At 43.9% G+C, this 13,511-nt stretch overlaps 1 protein-coding gene across 1 annotated transcript in view; it reads right to left on the minus strand.

The window, feature by feature from the left end:
- Positions 1-1,970: 1,970 nt before the first annotated feature.
- LOC147684108 (5-hydroxytryptamine receptor 3A-like) overlaps positions 1,971-13,511 on the minus strand; it is a 47,049-nt gene continuing 35,508 nt past the window's right edge. Inside the window, exons 7-10 of the mRNA XM_086942600.1 lie at positions 10,774-10,989; positions 7,280-7,307; positions 5,958-6,188; positions 1,971-2,300 (exon numbers count right to left, since the gene is read on the minus strand). Coding sequence (XP_086798726.1) covers positions 2,032-2,300; positions 5,958-6,188; positions 7,280-7,307; positions 10,774-10,989 — 744 coding nt within the window. The 3' untranslated portion in view covers positions 1,971-2,031. The remainder of the gene's footprint in view (positions 2,301-5,957; positions 6,189-7,279; positions 7,308-10,773; positions 10,990-13,511) is intronic.

The following is a 13,511-nucleotide window of genomic DNA, read 5'->3' on the forward strand; positions in this document are numbered from 1 at the left end:
AATTGTTAATTAATGATAAGTTAATTGACTTCCGACTTTATACCCCTGCAAAACTAGCCACCCGCACCTACGATATAACTAAAATAAATTAGTATTACATAATTTACATAATTAATGTCAATCACACAATTAATTTAAAAATATTGATTCATTAATGCATTATATTAACAATTAAATAAAAAACCTAAATCACTTAAAATTACAAACTATATTAAAAAAAATCATAACAATTATACAACAAAGAGTAACACATAAAGTTAATATATGAACAAACACATTAAAATACTTAAATAAAGATATTTTGGCAACTATATACCTGAAAACGATATTAAAAACAACAATATTCGTAAAGACTATATCACTTGCCTGAAAAGTGATACTCTTGACAATTATATTTTTGCACCACAATATTTTAGTATTGCAATATTTTATTTCTGATTATTCTGTCTCTCGATATTGAGAACTTAATATTTTGTTCAAAAACATCATGGACATTGTGCTTCCTTTCATTTCCATTTTCACTCTATTTCAACAGGTCCTTTATGGCCCTGAGAGCTGCCATGTTTACCAGGCCCACCAGAAAGAAGTGGCCTCACTTCCAAATTCCTAGTCTTTTCTCAAGGGTTGGCTGCTTAGAATTGTATATGACTGGCTGTGATGTGAAACCAATATGCTCCCAAAATAAACCTATGGTGTCACCTCATCAGAATATAATCAGTATCTTCACTACTTTATTGGAGAGGGAGATGTGCACCAGCTAGTAGGGCTGGGGTAAAGTCAGCCACAGTCTCAGTCTACAACCTGGACATCCACAATTCTCATTAATTTGGTTGATAGCTTGAAGAAAAAGAAAACAAATCTAAATTGTGAGCATCAAGAAGAAACCTCAGCTCATTTGTTCTGCTTCATCGACAGGTTTCTCGTTCCAGTGCCTGTGTAGTAACACCTTCCGGCCAGCCTAGTTGGAAGTTTGTGTGGGGGCCGAGTAAAAACCTTCATGTGGGTCCCCACATAGGATGATCATCAGTTTCTAAGTTAAAAAGATGTTCTCCAGGGTAAGAGAGAACACGTCAACTCTAGCATCTGGCCCCATCTGGTGGTATTGGATGTGCTGGATCCCTCATTATTGAAAAAAAACAAGGCAGGCTTATTTTAAAATATATAAATACATTTTGCAGTACGAGAATGGGGCCTCGCTTGGGGCCCATGGTAAAATGACCCCTTATTATGGTTCTGCCCACAGTCCCTCATGAAACCACTGTACGCGAGACTTACCAGACAATCACAAACTTGCAAGAAAGCAAAAGGGGGGATATCGCCGGCTTCATCCTCGGAGCTGTGGGGTAGAGTAGAGAGTGGTGAGTGACTGGAACACTGGATAGGAAATACTCTGAACAACGACTGATTTCAATGCTTTGACTTTTCACAAGATATAACTATACCTGTTAATGACTATATGCATGCTATGCATGGAATCCTTTCCAAAGCCTAATCCCACACCACAACTTCCCTTTGTCCACCACACTCTTCAATCTTTCCAAGGTTTGCAGGTACTTCAAAGTTATTCAATAGTGCCATTTTTGATCTTCATAAAATTTTAAAGATGGCTACATCCATATGTGCATACATTAAATACCAAGTAGATAATAAATCGTCTCACACACAATGTTTTGAAAAGGAATCAAATTCAACATTCGCTGAGGCAGACATGAACGCGTGTAGGTCACATTCAGCGTCATTGCATCCACTTCCATGCAGATCTTGGGCTATGGAGAGCGAAAGCCTGTGAGTAGAGAGAGACAAGGCAGGGGGTCTGCAAGAGGTTCTTGTCAACTCAGGAAATTCTGCTGGCCCGCAGGATGATCATACCCAGTTTGTTTAAATGAATTTCGCCCTAATTCGCTACAGTGTCTCGAAATACATGAACCATTCTTAAAGTTTTGATGGTCGTGGAGGGCAGTTGTCCCTGTCCACTGCCTGCCCCCATTTAAGTTCTCCTCTCCTCAGTCCCACCATCTGTGTCTCAGCTACTTAGAGATTGTACCAGACACACCAGAGGCTGATGATGACCACGGCGTAGATGGCAACAAAGGACAGATATAGGCGGTACAACAAGGAGTCCAGGATGTAGCCGATGCGGACCCACTCGCTCTCCTTCTCGCGTTCCTGCTGGTGCCGTTCCAGGAACCCGCGGATGCTCAGCAGGTCCTGGGAGATGTGCTCCAATTGTTGGCGGCTGTGCATGCAGTCTGGATGCGGAGGAGACGGTGCCTGAGGGACCTTCAGCTTCTCTTCACTATCTATAAGACACAGATAGTATGGTCAAGGGAGAATCAACGAAAGCAGCAACGCCACAATAGGTATCATTTTTAAAACCTAGTGAAAAAGCAGATACATCGAAATCCATATGGTTTCAAAGGAATTATGTATTCAATAAGGTTTCTTTAGATTTTCACACTGGTCTTAACAACAAATGTAAAACTGGGCTGTTTATAGATGGTTTCTCTTTTATACAATTAAAATTAAAAATGTCAGTTGATTCCTGAACAGGGGAATCTTCGACTTATGGTTGAACCTACAACAGCCCTACTCGCCATTTAGGCGCATCTGTCTTCACAAAGATCTAGTCGTCACTAGCCTCTATTGTCGTACTCCCTTGAGCATCATATGTAGTGATATTTTCCGACAGAATCGTTTTTTTGCACTCCACACCACCCCAGTTCAGACATGGCCATATGCAAATCAGCCTTGACCCTGTGCCTCATGGGAACAGTCCAGCCCGAACTGCCAAGCCATGTCTTTCCTGACCGGAAAAAAGCGATGGATTTAGGCACAGATCTCTGTACTGGGGTGAATGTATGGCATTGTTCTACATTCTGTCCATCAACTGTTGTTTTTGTATTTGTCACCCCGAGTGGGATGGGTATGCTCAGACATGAGTCCCATGCTCTCCAAACCAATGGAGTCAAGCTATCCTAGCTGAAGACGGCTGATAGCCAGATACCGGTCCTAGGATGCTTGATTCCAGTCCAGGAAAGACATAGCTTGGCAGTTCGGGCTGGACTGTTCCCATGAGGCACAGGGTCAATGCTGATTTGCATATGGCCATGTCTGAACTGGGGTGGTGTGGAGTGCAAAAAAACGATGGATTTAGGCCCAGATCTCTGTACTGGGGTGAATGTATGACATTGTTCTGCATTCTGTCCATCAACTGTGGTTTTTGCATTTGTCACCCCGAGTGGGATGGGTATGCTCAGACGTGAGTCCCATGCTCTCCAAACTACTGGATTCAAGCAAACAGGGCTGAAGACGGCTGGAATGCCAGAAACCGGTCCTCGGGAGATTGTTTCCGGTCCAGGGAAGGCATGGCTTGGCAGTTCGGGCTGGACTGTTCCCATGAGGCACAGGGTCAGACTGATTTCCATATGGCCTTGTCTGAACTGGGGTGGTGTGGAGTGCAAAAAAACGATGGATTTAGGTCCAGATCTCCGTACTGGGGTGAATGTATGACATTGTTCTGCATTCTGTCCATCAATTTTTGTTTTTGCATTTGTCACCCCGGGTGGGATGGGTATGCTCAGACGTGAGTCCCATGCTCTCCACACCACTGGAGTCAAGCTATCCTGGCTGAAGACGGCTGATAGCCAGAAACCGGTCCTAGGATGCTTGATTCCGATCCAGGAAAGACATAGCTTGGCAGTTCGGGCTGGACTGTTCCCATGAGACACAGGGTCAAGGCTGATTTGCATATGGCCATGTCTGAACTGGGGTGGTGTGGAGTGCAAAAAAACGATGGATTAGGCCCAGATCTCTGTACTGGGGTGAATATATGACATTGTTCTGCATTCTGTCCATCAATTGTTGTTTTTGCATTCAGCACTTTAAGGGACAGAACAATGAACTCTAATCGGTTTAGGAAAAGCCTCTGATTGGCTCATGTCATGGGACATAGAGCTAGTTTAAGGACCCCATAAGGGGCCTTAGCTGAAGCTGATCCCACACATCACACTTCAAGGTAAAAAACTGTGCTCTTTATTGAAGCTTACTTCCGATCTTACCTTTTAATGCTCAACCTCCCAAGATTCTACTTAGGGACAAATCATTACAGTTGTTACTGTTGTTATTAGTTGTTATCTCGCTGTTACCCTGGCCGGCGAAGATAACGGAGGCTCATGTCAATCTGGCCCTGTCAGAACATCTTGTCCGGACCAATGCCCTAGACCCCACGCAGAATGGCTTCCGTGCTGGGCACAGCACGGAAACCGCCCTCCTCGTGATGGTAGAGCATCTACGAGCGGTGTTGGATGCTGGTCAGACGGCGGCGCTGATACTATTAGACCTCAGCGCCGCCTTTGACACGGTTTCCCACAGCATCCTATTGCACCGGTTAGAGGAGATTGGCGTTGGGGGCCAGGCCTTGCAGTGGTTCCGCTCCTTTCTCGACAATCGTTCTTTCTGTGTGGCCATCCCTCCCTTCAAGTCCAACTTCCAGCCGCTGGCCATGGGGGTTCCGCAGGGATCCTCGCTGAGTCCCACGTTATTCAATCTGTACGTGAGACCGCTGGCTGAGGTCGCTAGGCAGTGGGGCCTGACTTTGGTCTCATATGCCGACGACACACAGCTGGCGGTTACTCTCAGCGGGGATGCGGAACAAGATGCCGCCAGGTTCCAGAATGGACTGAAGGCGGTGGCCAGCTGGTTGACGGGAAACTGTCTCCAGCTTAATGCCACCAAGACAGAAGTCATGATTGTCGGAAAGAGAGTGGAATTATGGGGTGACCAATGGTGGCCGTCAGAGCTGGGACCGACTCCGATTCCGGTGTCGGAACTGAAAAACTTGGGAGTTTGGTTGGATGCTGGTCTCACCTTTGTTGGCCACACCAAGAAAACAGCAGCGTGCTGTTTTGGCCTCCTTCGGGGCTTAAGACCTATCCTCAAATTCTTTGATGCCCCAACCAGGCAGCTGGTAATCCAGGCCACTGTCATCTCTCGCCTGGATTACGCCAGCTCCCTCCTGGTGGGGGCCAACCTGGCAGAAATCTCCCGCTTACAACGGGTACAAAATGCTGCGGCCAGAGCGATTGTCAACCTGCCCAGATTTTGTCCTGTCTCAAATGTTCTCCGCTCCTTGCACTGGCTTCCAGTCAGGAAGCGGATCCATTTTAAGGTCCTTTGTCTGACCTTCAAAATTCTGAAGGGTATAGGTCCCCAGATCATGTCTAGCTTCCTGTCCTTTTATGTACCTACACGCACCCTGCGCTCTCAAGGCCAGGCTCTCGCTGTGGTCCCTAGATTCAGGCTCTGTCGTGCGGGTGGACGCTCCTTTAGTGTCAAAGCTGCAACCATCTGGAACTCCCTTCCGTTTGAAATCCGCCTGCTGGAGGACCTTATGCTTTTTCGGAAAGCTATTAAAACATTCTTGTTTTAGTTAGTCCTCTCCGTGGTCCTTCCCTGTTCAGTTCCTTGTTATGTTATGTCCTACCTTGTCACTGCGCCAGGACGCTCCTTCGCTGGAGCAGCTGTGCGCATAACAAATACCGATAACATAACATAACATAACATTTTAATAATGTTTTATACTCTGTTTTATTAACCCCGTTGCAGAGTATTGTATTTGCAGAGGATTTTATTAATCATGCATAATAAAAAATTCTTCTAATAAATTAATATGTGAGCATGCCACCTGCCACACTCAGCCAGTTGTGCAGCGGTTTGTGGTGACACTTCATGCCAATAGCCCTGCCTATATATATGTCCACTGCTCAAAATAATTTCATATTTCACAATGCTAATTCACCACTAATCCTTTTTGAGTTCCGGAGTAGTGTGCTACTCGCCGAAAAAGAGCTTCAATGCCTCGTCAGGGGTAGTAAGCGCTATATGAATGCAATTATAATATAAGGTATAGGTGTGCTACCACCTGGGCCTCTCACGGTGGTTTTGGCTTTAGTCCTCACCTAAATTGTTCTGTTTCACTTGGACACACATAGAAGTGGCAGTCTTCTCGTTCGCTTGCGGCGGGGCCTTATAGCAGACCAGCCGGGCAATGAACTCCACCAGCAGCGTCTTCACCCAGGTCGGAATCCTGGTCCCGTGCACGGCGCCACGGTGTAGGACATGGGTGATGATCACAGTCTCCAGTAGGCTGAGCACCAAGAGAGCCAGGCAGACTGAGAAGTAAATACCTGGAAGAGAAAACGAGGAATATCAGTCCCATTCATGGACTATCTAGATGTGTATGTAAGAAATACTGCCTGTAAGATCAGAGGGATGCCGCGTAGAAGATAATGCAGCTTGAAAATGCCTCAAAACGCTGGGAGGGAAGGCGGATGGAGCAGTCATGGCAGGGAAAATAAGGGTGGAGCCTTGTACTTGGAATAACCTTTCCTAATCACTCATTCAAAACCACCCTCATTTGTCAGGTTGGTAAGAAGTTATGGTACCCTATTGGTGAGAAAGAGACTGATACTCAAATGTGTGTGTGTGTGTGTGTGTGTGCGTGGGCATGTGTGTGCGCGCGCACCTGTGTGTTTTTGTGCATGTGTGTGCGTGTGTAAACGCACCTGTGTGTGTACATGTGTTTGTGTGTGTGCTTGTTTCATGTGCGCGTGTGAAAGTGTCTGTGTGTGTGTAGGTGTGTGTGCGTGCATGTGTGTACAATAATCACTAATTCAAAACCACCCACACGAGTATAGTTGGTAAGAACTTATGTTACCCTATTGTTGAGAAAGAGACTGATACTCCAGTGTGTGTGTGTGTGTGTGCGCACATACGCATGTGTGCGCATGTGGTGATGTGTGTGTGTGTGTACTCCTGTGTGTGTTTGTGTGTGGAAGTTTGTTTGTGCATATGTGTGCACATGTACGTGCACCTGTGTGTGTGTGTGTATGTGCTCAACTGTGTGTGTTTGTGCATGTGTGCATATGTGTGCACATGTACGCGCACCAGTGTGTGTGTTTGTGTGTATGGGTGCACCTGTGTGTGTTTGTGCATGTGTGTGTGTGTGTGTGTGTGTGTAGGTGTCTATTTGTGTGTAGGTGTATGCATGCTTGTGTGTACATGAGTGTGTTTGTGTGCATGTTCACACCTGTGTGTGTTTGTGCATGTGTGTGTGTGTTAGTTGACTGTTGCCCAGGGGCCAGTGAAGGACCAAAATGCTTTTTAAGCGGATAGATTCCCTAGTGAGCCAGAGCTACCACTGAGACCCAAGGAGCCTTCTTGGGGAGGGGCTGCATCTTGTAATATCACTCAGTGTCTAGATCTTCTGGTGGTGGGATCACAGGGCTTGGGGCCCACTGGAGACTTAACTGAGACATTTAAATCACAACAGGCTATTGCTTTTGGGTCAAGAAGATGAAAAGTAAGTTGAGAACTAGAGCTTGGCTCCAATGGGTATACTAATACTCCTCTCCATTCCCCTAGGTGCTGTGACTTCTTGTGACGCAAATGTGTCGCGGATTGACGAAGGGCGCTCTTCGAAGTGTTGATTGCTGCACCCTGGCACTCGCCTAGCCTAGAATAGCCTCACTCTAGGGTGCCTTGATATTTACTTTAGTTTTGATAAGTTAATTTATTTATAAAGTGCAACATACATCCTAGGGTCTCCTACTGCTAAAAAATTAAGGTAGACATAAAGCCTCACTTTGAATTTGGTGGATGAGTTAATCCATCACAAATATGGCGGATATCCCGCCCCTTATTACACGTGCCATAAAATATAGTGAAGTTGTAATAAGGCGGACGGAATATCTGCTACATTTGTGATGGAGTAACCTATCTACAAAACTCTAAGGGCCACATGCATCATTGTAAATTGTGGTCGCATAGGGGCAGATTTGCAGAATTTTCCCCTTTGCGACCGCAATGTTTGCATTTTTTTAATGCATCAGCCCAAATGCATAATTCTCTATTTGAGTAGTCGCTAAAATTGCGATTACTTAAATTGCAATTGCATTTAGGGAATCGTAAATTGTGTTTCCCTAGATGCAATGCAACAGCCCAAAAAATGCAATTTTACAATTAAGAAACACAAATTACTATCAAGTCAAAGTTGATGGTAATTTGCGAGAACTTTGAAAAGTGCACAAAAGTGCATATGTCAAAGTTCTATGTTGCACACATACATGTCCTTAGGGCAGGTGTGTGCAACACGTGTTGAAATTGCAATTTCAGTGGTGCATCAGGGTGTCCTTATGGCACTCATGTACCCTTGAAATTGCATGCGCAATTTGCGAGTACCTATTTGGTCCTTACAAATTACTCATGCAATTCCCATTGATTCCTACGGGCCTCTTGGCCCTTAGGAATGAATTGGAAGCAATTCCTTATTTGTGAATCGCAATTTGAGAGTCGCAAATAAGGAATGTGTAGGAATCACATTTTTTTTGCGATTCCTACATGCATTAGCATTTGCGAATCCTAAATGATGATATCTTAAAAATCACAATTTAGGAATCACCAATGCACAGTTTGATGCATGCGGCCCTAAATCAGGTGCATAGTGTACTCATGCGGGGAACTAAGGAGAAAAAAGTAAGGTCAGTTTCTTTCTGTAGAATTGTTGAGCAGAAATAATCATTAGTTCAAAAGGCAAAGTATTTCATAACAGGGGCGCAAGCATTGATAAAGATTTCCCTCCATAGTGTCATTTTCTAAAGGCAGTCAAGACTAATATATTTAATGACCCAGACTTATGAGTAAGGGAGTGTCTGCCTATCCTATAACTCAGAAAAGAAGGGACTTTTCTGACTAAACATTTATGTACTAAACACAGGGTGCTAAAGTGGATTCTTTTGGGAAATCGGCAGCTAATGTCACACAATAAGAAAAGGTTTAGATTTAGTAAACCAGGACTTAAACATAACTACCCCTGTGGCTTGGTTGTTTACTCACTTAAGTCTTTGCATCAAATATTTAACTGAGCCAAGATAAAGTGCATTGAAGGAGTCTAAACTGAATCTATTATGGTGGCTACAGCTGGTCATCTGCCCTCCGGCGAGAGTAGGGGGATAACTGGTCTACGTCTGCGCCTGTAGTAGGTACAGGAAGAGACAACTCCTGAGACCTGGATGTCCATTTAAGCTTAGAGTCTGATCAGATGCAAAGTCTTTTAAAAGAGGGGCCTTGGCTGAGAAAAGTGACTTGGTGCAGTAAGCGAGCGAGAAGGTGAACAAACACAAGTGTCATTTCCCATCACTAGTACTTCTGCTTTGTCACATTAATATTTCATCAAATTTTTCATATTTTCATATTTTAAACGAAATCTTTTTAGAATATCATGATTTGCATTTGGTTTCTTAAAGGCAGAAAATTGGTTAAGTGTCCTCTGAGTAAAATTTGCACCCCAAAAAATCCAATTAAATGGGCAAGATGTAACATGCAAATATTAAATAAATAAGGAGAGGCAACAGATTATTGTGGGATTCTTGTATTTATAGTACATGGGAGAGACATAATAAAGTAGAGTCTGACTCTGACCTATCTCAGAAAAGAGAAAAGCCATATCAATGCTGTCCGCCTGATCCCACATAAGGCCTCCAATAAGTCCAGTAAAATCCATTAGAGACACAGGGCTTTTTTTGGGTCAGAGTTAGATAGGTGCTCTGGAAGAGCCTGGACTAGCATTTGAACATGTCCAGGTATGGTGCAATCTACTGGTCCCTGACCATTCCAGTCGAGCATTTCAGGGGTTTTGGATTGCTGGGGAAAGAAAGTAGGTGTGTAAATACTTTATTGCCAGTTATGCGCATCCGTGGCATGATGGCACCCATACACGCCATAAATCTGGCTATCCTTGTCATAATAAAATCATTGTCGGCATTAACGGGCTGGTTCCTGAGATTAAGTGGGCCCTGGCATAACCGTGGTCCTTTAGGACTTATCATGGGCATCCTGGGCATGATGGGCCCTGCCCTTGGCATATTGCTGACCATCTCTTTAATACTGGTGGCTCCTTGGCATCATAGAGAACACTTTGTAAAATGTTAATCTGTGTGAAATTGCAAAACCAGGATTATTCAACTGGATTTCGAATAGCTTTTAGCCAATTTTTCAGGAATCAGTTCTGCAAAAAACACAATGTTGCCACCACGTTTCAAGGTGTTCTTGAGGACAGTCAGGTGATGTGTCAGAGTATGAGAGCATTAGCATTTTCTAGAGTGCCTCTTCAGAATATATGTCATTTTAGACAACTTATTTAACATTGTTCTGTAAAATGAAACATTTGGCACCAAGTTGTGGACAAACTTCCCTTGAAGGAAGCTGGACATGCTTGTTTTTCTTGCTTACTTGCTGCAATTCTGGTTGGGTCTTTAGACCCCACAACTTTTTAAGTTCACAAGCCATCCCTGGTGCAGTGTGAGAGCTCCTTTGATATCTCAGCAGTAAGATATCTGTGCCTGGCCAGAATGGATGTGTTTTGTGAGAGCTCTGTGTATGTCTCAATACAGGATTATCAGTGGGGAAAGTTAAGCTAGCTGAGCACTGAAAGTATTCTGTGGATGTCTCAAATAGCGGTGCATGGTGCAGGTCAGTGTAGACGTGCATCGTGTGAGCCCTGTTTGTTCCAAAGTTGCTGGGAGAGTCTGGTGCTTGCAGGATACCTATCCCCATTCAGTGCAATAAAGGGCTGCTACAAAAGAAAATTCAAGGGATTATTTGGGTTGCCAGATGGTTCCTGAACTGGGCCAAGAAGCCATCTTGATAACCCCTAATGTTAAATAGTGATCTTGCACAATTTTGTACCTCATCTGGGCAGCAGGCCATCCTGGTCACCTTACCAATGAGAGGGGTTCCATTGGTGGTGCTTGGCAGCAGGTCATTCATGATGAGCAGAAAGACGGTGTAGCCCAGAAGGAGGGTCATCTTGAAAGAGGCGCGGTCCACGCTGTGTGGCGGCAGATAGAAGCTCATGATGTCTATCACCATCAGGAAGGCGCTCGGGATCAAAAGGTTCACCACGTACAGCAAGGGTCTTCGCTTCACGATTACCTGAGGAGTTGATCGGGCTTTAACAATGAGTGTACAGGGACTCAAAGGGAGGCGTATAGTGGAATAAGAAATCATAATGTAAAACAAGCTGGCCAACATGAGGATCGGCTTCATGCAGTGAAACACAAGATGGGTTTGGGCCTCAGTACAGTAACACATGCTAGGGCATGGGGCATCAAGTATAGGGTGTTGTATGACATTACAACAAGTACCTTTACAATGCATCTTTTACCATGCATCCTTTACCATGCAATGCCTTTACCATGCATTCCCTGTACCACGCATATGCCTTTACCATGTATGCCTTTACAATGAAGAATGCATTATCTGCTCCGCCTGAATAAATGTGATCAGAGCTACCTATATTTGCTTGCAAATACAGTTGCAATGTGTGCAGTTAAATACTTTGGCGCTAATATATATCACACAGATGCACCCATTTCTGAGGGTAACCTATTAAAAGCAATATCAACTTGAAGTGTTTGCTTGGCCATCTGGAAACGTCCCCTGCTCTCCATTATGGGCAGCAGCACTGTGTCATCTAAAGTGGTAACGCTATAATACTGCTTTGATAGCTTGACAGTGATCCCATTTGTGAGCTTGTTCTGTACACAGTAAGGACATTGCTCTTAGATTTAATATGGAAAGGAGGCAGAAAGTGGGAGCCTGTGCTTCGTTATATATATTTTTTTGGCCGGATTTGCGCACCCTGCGCTGAATTCTGCAGAGCATATTTTTTTAATTATTTTTTTGGCCCGGGGGGACCCCCTGAGCAGGCCTATGGGGTCAGGGTGTATCTACCCCGCACCCTTTTCTTTTTTTAAATCGTTTTTCTTACCTTTTTTCTTCTGACTTGGTACCGAGTCACAAGATGGCTGCCAACACTTCCTGGTTTGAAGTGTTGGTAGCCAATCAGAGGCAAGCTCGTGCTCGGGAGGGCTCAGTAAATCAGATCTCACTATTCTCAAATATTTGTAAATCTTTAAATATCTCAAAAACTACTGAACGGATTTACACCATTTAAAGATATGTGTGCTTTCTGGACTAAGAACTATCTCTGGCAAATTTGATGTAATTCGGTTCAGCAGTTCAGACTGTAGCCGTGTCCATAGTTTCCTATGGAGAAAACACGTTTTGGGACCCCCTTTTTTCTCTGCCCCCGCTTGACGAATCATCCTGAAACTGTCAAGACAAAAGTTGACCTGAGCGTGCCATTAGTTTTGAAAATTTCGTGAAAATTCGTCAAACGCCGCCAAAGATATTGGCAAATCAAAAACACTTTTCCTATGCAAACAAGGTTCTGACTATAACTACCTACTGGCTACCGCCAGAAGGTTATGTATATATATATATATATGTATTCACTGAAAAAAACATAGGTTTCTGGGACGTTATCGTTAGTTGGACATTTCACTTGTACAAAACCAGAGAAATTCCGCTGTTATAGTTAGTTCAGCTAACTATAACTCGCGCCCCCGCAATGCACTGTTGATGACGTCACATATTACATCATTTATGACGTGGTCAGTGACATCGCTGATGACATCACTGATGACATCATCCAATGACTGTGTGTTTCTTTAAAGTTTAAATATGTTTTATATATATGCCAAGGTGTATTGAAGAATGAGTGGGTGTATAAGTGTCTGGATGGAGGATTTAGTAGGTGCATGACTGACTGCATAAGTGAGTGATTAAATGCGTCTTACTGAATGCATGGGTTAGTGACTAAACTGTGTGTATATCTGTATCAGTCTGTCTGTTGTTGTTTAAGCTGCTGCATGGGTTGGTCAGCAGCTACACGAGTGTCTATATTGGTTATTGATTGGTTGCCTGAGTATGTGTATGGGAGACTAAGTGTGTGTGTGGGTGTGTTGGAGGTGTGTGACTCTGTGCATAGATATGTGAGTAGTTGATTCACTGGGTGTGTGGGTTCAAGAGTGCACATGGAACAGCTGTATGGGTGGGTGAATGTGTGTATGGGTGTGTTGATGAGTGAATGGATATCTCAGTGGTACATGTCCAAGTAACTACATATGTAAAAGGCAGTGTATGTGAGAGCTGGAGTATATAAATGACTGTACGTGAGAGTCAGTAATTGTGAGAGAGGCTGTATGGATGAGTGTGTACTTGTATCAGTGATTATGTAAGAAAGTAAGTATGTGTTAGTATCTGTATAAATAAGTGAGGTGGTGTGTGTATAACTGTATAGGTGAGTGAATGGGAGTGTGATTGATTCTTTGCATGACTGACTAGGTGTGTGAGTAACTCCATGGATGAGTGGTGGTGTGTGAGTGTCTGTATAGGTGTATGAGTGCATATGATAGTGTTCTATTGATGAGTGACTGCATGTATGAGTGATTGTATGGGTGAATGAGTGGATGTGTGTGTAGACCTAGGAAATCAGTGAGTGTGTATGTAGTAACTGGTATTGGTGTGTCAATGGTTTCAAAAATGGTAGTCTGTATTTTACAGTGGGTGTATCAAAGGTTATATTAGTGTGAGGAGGTGCATCAGATTTT

Source organism: Lissotriton vulgaris, chromosome 11, assembly GCF_964263255.1.
Source record: "Lissotriton vulgaris chromosome 11, aLisVul1.2, whole genome shotgun sequence".
NCBI classification, from domain to species: Eukaryota; Metazoa; Chordata; class Amphibia; order Caudata; family Salamandridae; genus Lissotriton; species Lissotriton vulgaris.